At 49.3% G+C, this 8,911-nt stretch overlaps 1 protein-coding gene across 2 annotated transcripts; it reads left to right on the top strand.

Annotated features, from left to right (window-relative positions):
- The first annotated feature begins 2,030 nt into the window (after positions 1-2,030).
- Positions 2,031-8,659, top strand: Stmn1 (stathmin 1). Of its 2 annotated transcripts, none has more exons than XM_075945400.1 (5): positions 2,031-2,161; positions 4,398-4,470; positions 4,924-5,096; positions 7,636-7,827; positions 8,157-8,659. In XM_075945400.1, exons 2-5 carry the CDS (start codon positions 4,458-4,460, stop codon positions 8,226-8,228), a joined length of 450 nt encoding a protein of 149 aa, XP_075801515.1. In that variant the 5' UTR covers positions 2,031-2,161; positions 4,398-4,457; the 3' UTR covers positions 8,229-8,659. The 2 variants fall into 2 exon arrangements, with proteins under 2 accessions (XP_075801515.1, XP_075801514.1); XM_075945399.1 differs by lacking the exon at positions 2,031-2,161 and adding an exon at positions 2,643-2,734.
- The last annotated feature ends 252 nt before the right edge of the window (positions 8,660-8,911 follow it).

Raw genomic sequence — 8,911 nt, forward strand, 5'->3', positions numbered from 1 at the left:
AGGCACATCAGAGCCTGGGAACAAAGGAAACAAAGACGCTTCAACAATAAAACTGACTTCTCCCGTGACACCCCCTGGCTGAAGACAGGCCCCAGGAGCAGCGGTGGACCTCAGAGGCGCCTATGTGGGAGACAACCTCTATGGCCTCAGAAGCAACAATGAACAAAGGCTGTCGCCTCTCTGGGAGTAACTGAGATCTGACAACAGCCCGGTACGTTTTCATCAGTGTAGACATCCTTTCTGGGCTTTGAAGCCTGAAGTACTCTCCTTTGGCTGTCTACGCAGATCAAATATGCTGGACAGCTGCCATATCTAGACTTCACTTTGTGCTAATCCACAGTCACAGCCGGCCCCAGCACAAGCCTACCGAACCATCTGAGCAGAAGCAAAAAATAATTCTCAAAGGCAAAGACAGGCAGCTCGGAGACGGAAACATTAACCCCTCGCTGCCTCTTGGAGAGGGCGGAGATCTTGCTCGTGTTAGGGGAGAGGGAGGTTGGGGCCCTTTCCACAGTGGAGCCGCAAAGCCGCTGGCTACCCTTTCCAGTCCTGGAGACCAGCCGTGAACGCTGGGGACAACTGGCTTCCAGAGAAGCAACCCCAATCCATCCTAAAGAACAGCACCTTGCCGCGGCACAGGCAAGCACCTTGCTATGCACAGGGTCATTCCAGAAGGAAACTTAGCCCCACCCCCATCTTCCTAAGCAGCCCTGAGAATCGCAAGTCTTGTCACACATGCCAACACAAGCAGGCACCCAACAACAAATCCAGAAGCCCAGAGGCATCGCTAAAAAGGATGAAAAATCTCCATGAGTTTTAACATCTACTTCGTGCCTTGCTGTGGTTTCCATAGGAATAGACATCTGCTCTGGGGAGAAAGGTGTGGGGGTGGGGTGAGGTGGGATGGTATCAATGCTTTAAAATAATAAGTGTTTTGAAGGATTCATTTTTCCCTGTCACAACATTAATAGAAATATGAGATTTTGGGGTGGCAATTACTTGTATTTGGGGAAGAAAATGCACCACATGGGTGGGATCTGCCACGCACATCTCCAGATCCAGTACAAAGACTTGAAGACGAAGTGCCGGTTCAGGAGGTCCCAGACCTCTTGGCATTGGAGGTCTTTGCTCATTCATGTTACCCCTGCGGTCAATGTTCAGAAAGGACGTAGCCTCGTTCCGGTCTAGTGTTTAAATGGTTTCTGAGATCCATTCAGAAAACTGAAGCACCTGGCTGTTCTGAGGCTATGTTTGTGAAAGAGAGAAGCCTTTCGGCTAGCAGAATCGGCTCCCGCAGCTCACACCCTAAGCAAGAACCATTCAGATCGGCTGGGGTGGGGGCAGAGAGAGACTGACCCTACACAAGAGCAATTGTTGGAAAATGTGCCTCTATAAGCATATTTCAGGCAACAGTACTCTGCCAGTTGCTTGCTTTGTGCCTTGTCTGCTGCCTGGGTAATACAGTTTTCATTGTCCTGTGCACCTATTGTGTGTGTGTGTGTTTTTTTTTTTTTATCTCGGGTACTTTCCTATTGGTTAGCCAGATGTAGGATTTGTTTAAAATTAGAACCGTGGTTCCACGGAGGTCGTTTTATGTGTGGTTTGGTTTTCGGGAGACCAAACCCATTAATAAAATAGTATCCCTTCTGTATAGCGTTTCTGAGCAGGTGCCTTGGGGAAATGACCACCGCATGGGGACACAGCTTTGGTCAGAGGAGAGAAGGGGTCTAAGGGAGACAGGGTCAGGCTAATTTCCTTTGTGTCTCTGTTATAGTTCCGCTTTATCCAGGCCAGAGGGAACTGTGACCTTGTGGCTCCTTTTGTTTACATTCTCAAAAGAGAGCCCAGCCCCGCTTCGGGGAGCACGTGCTTTCAGAACAAAAGCAGCCCTTTACTGCAGACGGTGTATCTCGAACTGCCATCGCTCTTCCCTTTCCTGTCACCGCAAGGCTTTGGCAGGGCAGATGGAGTCTGCCTTTAAAGCTTAGTGGCTTTGTTCGACCCAAGATCAGATTCCAGAGTCTCACGCAGCCCTGCGTAGATCCCACTGTTCCCAGCTCGGGAAGCTGAGGAAGGGGGAGAATGCAAATAGACGAGGAAAGGACCACGCCCGTGACCTGTCAGCACGAAATGGGTTAGCGACTGCGATGTTGCATCACAGGTGACAATCTGGCGTGTGTCCGTGGTAGGACGCCAAGGGCAGAGGACCATGCAGGAGGGCGGAGAGGCACACTGTCTTGGGCGGGGTGTGGCATCAAAAGGGACACTGCCTAAGAAGCGAACCTGACTCGTGCGGGTCAGCAGAAGGAGTGCTGACGGTCAAGGTCTAGAAGACCAAAGTAGGTTAGGACCGACCCCTCCCTTGCGCCGTGCCTCGCCCTGCTCTTTTCCTAGAGATGTAGTCCCGTAGCCGATTTAGTCCTGCGGCCACAGCCAAGTGCTTTTCCGCGCAGAGACCCGGGGTCCAGCCGGGGTTCACACCTGGGGGAAGCCCCCTCCGGAGTACCCCACCCCTTGCATTGTCCTCCTGCCCCACTGGCCTGGACTACACTTCCCAAGATGCGCCGCTCCAGAGGGGCGGGGCACTCCAGGCTTGGGCGTGGGACCGGCACGTGCCGTCAGACTCAGCCAATGCGGAGCCCCGCGGCTAGATCACGTGCCGCTGTTTGGCGCTTTTGTGCGCGCCCAGGTCTGTTGGTGCTCAGAGTGTGGCCAGGCGGCTCGGAGCGAGCAGGTGGGTGCTGGCTTGGCTTAGGCAGCGGAGATAGCTGAATAGGGACCATCCAGAAAGGCGGCGGGCCGCCAATGGGGGACGCTTGGAGAGGCGGGGGCCCCGAGACCTGGCGGGCGGGGGGCGTTCGTCTTTTGTGTGAGGCTCTGGCGGAGTCTCGGCTTTTGTCCCTGGTCCCTGGAGACGCAGCTTGGTGGGGAGGGGGCGCGGCCAGCTGTGGGGTTCAGCCCCGGGTGCGAGCGTGGAGACAATAAGGGCGCGGGCCGTCCCTGCTTCTACCGCCTGGTGGGCGCGGCTCTTCAGGGGTCCCCATTGTCTGATGGAGAGCAAGGCTGCGGGCGCCCGTGCTCTTGAGGGGCGGCGCCCGCCCGGGCTCCTGGGGCTCGGTGGTGGAGGTCGCGGGCAGCTCTGGGGACTCGAGCTAGGGGGGGTGGGGTGGAGGTGGTGCGACCGATCCCGCTGCAGCCATCCCAGGGCTGCGTAGCCGCGAGGTATTTTTGGCGGGAGTTGGTGGGGAGGGAGACGGCCGCGCGCTGCCAGCCTGAGAGGGGCGGGGCCACCCCCGGAGAACCGTTAGCCCCGCCCATCCTGTCGCTGCCCACGCGCGCGGGCTCCCGAGTGTGGAGAGGTTCGCGGAGATTCGAAAAGGCGCGGGGAGCAGAGGGGCGGGGCCAGGGGCCGGAGCGTGGGGCGGGTTCTGATTGGCCCGGGCCTCAAGCCTGCCCGCCCGGGCTAGGACCACGCCCATGCTGGGTAGGTGCTGCGTTGGGTGCTGTGTTACAGCTAGACGTTTTTTTTTTTCGGTGCCTTGGAATTCAATGTCTAGCATTTGGAACCTTTAATCATACGCTTCGAGCCTAAAAGAGTGGAAATCTCTTTAGAAAATAATCGACAAATCGAAATTTTTTTTTTGCGACATAGGACAGCAAAGGAGACAAACCTAAGACGGGTGTGGTGGCGTATATCTAATTCAACACTCAGAATAACGTCCCCAATCCCCTTCACGTGGTCCTCGAACCCAGGGCTTTGCAAATGTTAAGCCACTGCTAACCCACTGGGCTAAACCCCACCCTTCTACACTGGGGAGGCTGAGGCAAGAGGATTGCAATTTCAAGGCCAGCCTGGGCTAGATAGCTAGACCCTGCTGTCAAAAGAAGCCTAGAGGCTCATAAAACTTCATTTTCCCACTGTTAGGCGAGTAGCTTAAACCCTAGGAACAATGGGACTTGAATACCATTGGCTGCTAGCTTGGGTGTTCTCCACCATGGCAGACACAGACAAAGCAAGGGTGGGTATTTCAATTGCACAATGAGTTGTACACAGAATTAAGATGGCTCCGATCTCATTGTTGGGTTGAATCTTACGTTGGATGGAAAAAAATTGAGGTTATGGGAAGGAATCCTTCAACCCTGTGACTGAACCTCGATTTTAAGATTACAGGTTTTTTTTTCTTTTAAGAACATCATTTAATTTTCTGCTGCCAATATTATTCAGTTTAAATTTTCCGATATGTTTCGGTGTTTCTAGATGATTTTTTTTATGATGTCACTTGATTCCACCTAACGATTTTCCTGACATTGTCATGGGTGTGATTTGAGGCTCCTTTGTGCTGCTCACATAGAGAAATACAGAGAAATTGATTGCGTGCTTTGAAAATAATTTTCAGGGCTCTCTTTACCAGTGGATTGTAGAGGGTGCACGGCCAGTCTCTTGTCTTCTGTTCGACATGGCATCGTCTGGTAGGTAATTGATTGAGAAAAGCTGAAACGGACGGGCTTACTGCTTTGGAATTGGAAGTGGTGCAGGTCTTAGGCTTTTTATTGGGCATTTGTGTTCTTTTCAAAACTGAATTTACAATAAAAAAGGCAATTAAAGAATTTTATTATTTGGATAAATATATGGAAAGCTCATCATCATTTATAATTAGATAAATTGACTTGGTCCAAAGCAAATTGTGAGGTTTACTTCATTCTTTGTTTAATAAAATGGTTATCAAATACTAATTCCTCCTCAATGGTATTTGTTAGTCCAAATGTTGAGCTTTTTTTTTTTGAGATGTTATTTGATTTCTTACCTACAGCCTAGCCTTAATACTGTTTATTAAATTGTTGATTTTTAGAAAATTATAGAATTCTTTATTTTAATAAGCAAACTGGGTTTTCCTCATTTATCATAAATCTGATCAACTCCAGATATTCAGGTGAAAGAACTGGAGAAGCGTGCTTCTGGCCAGGCTTTTGAGCTGATTCTCAGCCCTCGGTCAAAAGAATCCGTCCCCGATTTCCCCCTTTCCCCCCCAAAGAAGAAGGATCTTTCCCTGGAGGAAATCCAGAAGAAATTAGAAGCTGCAGAAGAACGGCGCAAGGTAAACCGGACGACTTACAGGAGACAGTGTACTTATTAGTGTAACGAGGCAAGCTGACTTAATTTTCAGAGAAAGGAAGAAAGAATTGTAGCTATCCTGTGATCGTAAGTAGGGAAGGTCCTGTGCCAGCGATGGTTGGAAGAAAGCAGCAGCCATCGCTTAACGAGCTCCTATCAGGAGCCAGCTCCTTGACTAGAGCTTTCTCTAGCAAATGGAGCCTCCTTGGTGGGAACTGTCTCAGCTAACATACTGGAAAATGGTGGTATTAAGTCATTTTCCTAAAGTCCTATTCCTGAGTGCTGGAAGCAGAATTCCACCTAAGACTGTGTTGTGGGAAGCTCATGCTTTTCCTCTTTAAAATGCAGGACATTTGTTGGCAGGTAATCCTTTGTTTCCTTAGTTTTGCTTTTTAGGAGCTATGCAATAAAAACTTCAAACTTCCAGGGATGTGGCATTGTAACTCTTTCTCATTCTAAACAATTCCACTATCAAGGACCATCTTTGAATCCCAGTGAGGCCTGGAGGAGTAGCTCAGCAGTTAGGAGCACAGCTGTCCTTCCGTGTGTGTGGTTCCCAGCACCCACATTCATAGCTCCATTTCCAGGGCATCCAGTGCCTTCTGGTCTTCATGGCCACCACACATACAAGTAGTGCACGCATAGATGTGCAAACCAAACAACCATGCACATGAAGTAAATAAGACCCAATGAGAGGCTGGTCGTGGCCCAGCTGTGGATAGTGCTTGTTCTTGAAGAGGACCAGAACGTGACTCCTAACACCCAGGTTGGGTGGCTCACAACTGCCTGGAACTCTAGTTCTAAGGGATCTGATGCTGCCTTCTGGCCTCTGAAGGCCTGACATGCACATGTGCATATATTCACACAGACCATACACATAACATAATGAGAAAATTTAACAGTTGTTAATATGATTATAAAAGAGTTGAGAAATGAAATTATAACTGGAAATTTAAGGTGATCGATTCATTTTCCAGAAATATCCACTCAGCAGGATTCTTATTAAGGACTTTAGATAGGAGCTAGAGAGATGGCTCAGCAGTTAAAACCCTTACAGGTTTCATTACCAGTACAGCTGCCTGGAGCATACAGCAGTCCTAACTCAAGTTCTAGGAGACCAGTGCCCTCTTCTGGCCACAGGCACCAGGCCTGCTGCAGTAAGGAATTTTACATAAATTCTCATTAAATCTCCCCAGCAGCTATGATTTAGGTGAGTGGATAAAATTTTAAGTTGGGGAAACTAAGGCACAAAAAGGTAAAGTGTAAAGTAATAGCCAGTCCCACATGAGCACCCCAGGTTAACGTGGTCTAACGTGTACATAAACGTTTATCTGCCAGAGCACATGTCCTTTTCAGTTCTTGAGCCCTGCTGTCAGCACTTACTGTCTGCAGGGAGAATGGGGTGTTAGCTGGGTGTAGCTACAGTCCTAGTACTTGGGAAGTATGGGCAGGAGGGCCAGAAGTTAAAGATCATCCTTTGCTACCTACCCAGGTGGAATTCAGCCTGGCTGTGGGGTGGGCTCATCTGGTAGAGTGCTTACGTGGCATGCATGAAGTCATCTTGGCACTTGGGAGGCAGAGGTGGGAGGTTGTGAGTTCAAGGCCAGCCTAAAGTCTGAGACCTTGTTCCAAAAAGCAAATGAAAAGCTGACAAGCATTTACCCTGCTGTGCCATCTGCCTGCTCTTTATGTAGGTTGGAGTAGGAGTAGGAGGAAGCAGTATAACCAGAGACTAGACAGGAAAGCTGGGCTTTGTGCGCAGTAGCCCCGTACTAAGTGACGGCCTAAGTGGCGCACCTCCCATCCGGACAAAGGTGCTGTGGAAGACAATGGGCAAAACCATTGGCGAATGCCCTGTGCTCAGACCCTGCAAGTTTATTCTTCAAAATATGTCTGACTCTGTTCATTGGCCGCTGCTAAAAGTTTGACAGGGATTCTGTGTGTAGCCACGGCTATCTTGGAACTCGCTCTGTAGATGAAGCTGGCCTCAGATTCAGAGATCCACCTGCCTCTTGTCTGTGAGAGCTGGGATTAAAGGTGTGTACCACCACGGCCAGCTGACAATGCCCTTTTCTTTCCATAACCTTTGGAGTTAAATTGCAGAAATTCATTAAAGTGCCATTCCTAAGTAGATTGCTCAAGTCTTCTAAGTACTTCGCATCGTAGAAGGATTTCCTTATAAAATCTAGACAAGTTAGGTTGGTGCGGTATATGGCTATAATCCCAACGCCAGGAAGTAAACGCAGGAGGATCATAGGTTCCTGTGAGCCCTTGCTACATAGAGTGTTCCAGGCTAACCTAGGCTACATGAGAGCTTGTCTCAAAAACAAAAACCTGAACAGCTTTCCAAAGTAAATACAAACATTGGTTAGAAAACAAAGGCAATTTTTCAGAAGATACTTCAGCTCCTCACTTGCATTAGTTCTAGGGTCCCTTCCTTCTTCCTGTCCCCTGAGGATAGTCTCTGTTGCAGTTCTAGCTAATGCCGAGGCACTTCTGAGGGCTGTTGAACTCTTTTGCAGTCTCATGAGGCGGAAGTCTTGAAGCAGCTCGCCGAGAAGCGGGAGCACGAGAAGGAGGTGCTGCAGAAAGCCATCGAGGAGAACAACAACTTCAGCAAGATGGCAGAGGAGAAGCTGACCCACAAGATGGAAGCTAACAAAGAGAACCGGGAGGCGCAGATGGCTGCCAAGCTGGAGCGTTTGCGAGAGAAGGTTGGTGTTGCCTTTATAGAGGAGTTAGGTGCTTGAACTGTCTTGATAAAATAAAACTGGTTCCTTTTTGTCATCACATTCAGTAAGAAGGAAGTTCATCTTAAGATAGAATGTTCTAGACTTCTCAGCATGATTTTGTATTCCTTGGAAGAACAGTTAGAGGTTTAGCTGTTGTCATCCCAAGAGGCCCAGCAGGTTTGAAGATGATGATGCTGTGGGATTCTCAGGGCCTGTTAGTGACTGAGGCTGTGTTGCACCTCCGGGTGGGCAGGACAGGGCTCAGCAAATGACTTGTTTGACAGACGACACTTACACACAGTTTCTTCTAGGACAAGCACGTTGAAGAGGTGCGGAAGAACAAAGAATCCAAAGACCCTGCGGATGAGACCGAGGCTGACTAATTTGTTTTGAGAACTGACTTTCTCCCCGACCCCTTCCTAAATATCCAAAGACTGTACTGGCCAGTGTCATTTTACTTTTCCCTCCTGACAAATATTCTAGAAGCTGATGTAGGACCGTATAGGTAGATCCAGACCGTGAGATGTTTTAGGGGCTCAAGGGGAGAAACTGAAAGTGTTTTACTCTTTTTTAAAGTGTTGGTCTTTCTAACGTAGCTATTTTTCTCGTTGCATCTTTTCCACTTGAGCACACTCGGTGTGCTGGGTTAATGGCTAGTACTGTATTGCCTCTGTGGAAGACGTTTGTGAGGAGTGTAGTGGCTTCTTCCGACCTGTTAGATGCTGATATCTGTTCACACCTGCGATCCCAATTCTGTCCCAATCTTATCAGATGCTACTGTACTTGAATGGTTAATAAACTGCACAGTGCTGTTGGTGGCGGTGACTCCTTTCTCTCCAGGTAGTGACCCGTTGTGACTGCTGCACACGGCGGCTGCTGCAGACAGCGGCTTCTCTGCTCCCCGTCTCTGAATTGTCCTTCCACAATCACGGCTTTGTGTGGTGCCTCACCCGAATCAGCTGTTTTTTCTTTCAGATGTTTATGTGCAAACAAGCAGTGTTTTGTTCCCCTTAAAAAGGAAGAGTACAGGCACAAATGGTGTGTTCTAGAGCACAGTTTCGCGGTG

Source organism: Microtus pennsylvanicus, chromosome 13 (genome assembly GCF_037038515.1).
Source record: "Microtus pennsylvanicus isolate mMicPen1 chromosome 13, mMicPen1.hap1, whole genome shotgun sequence".
NCBI lineage: Eukaryota > Metazoa > Chordata > Mammalia > Rodentia > Cricetidae > Microtus > Microtus pennsylvanicus.

Excerpts from the sequence above, each read along its gene's own strand:
- Stmn1 (XM_075945400.1), top strand. Across the intron at positions 5,097-7,635 it reads CTGCAGAAGAACGGCGCAAG|TCTCATGAGGCGGAAGTCTT; the intron begins GTAAACCGGACG and ends ACTCTTTTGCAG. Across the intron at positions 7,828-8,156 it reads TGGAGCGTTTGCGAGAGAAG|GACAAGCACGTTGAAGAGGT; the intron begins GTTGGTGTTGCC and ends AGTTTCTTCTAG.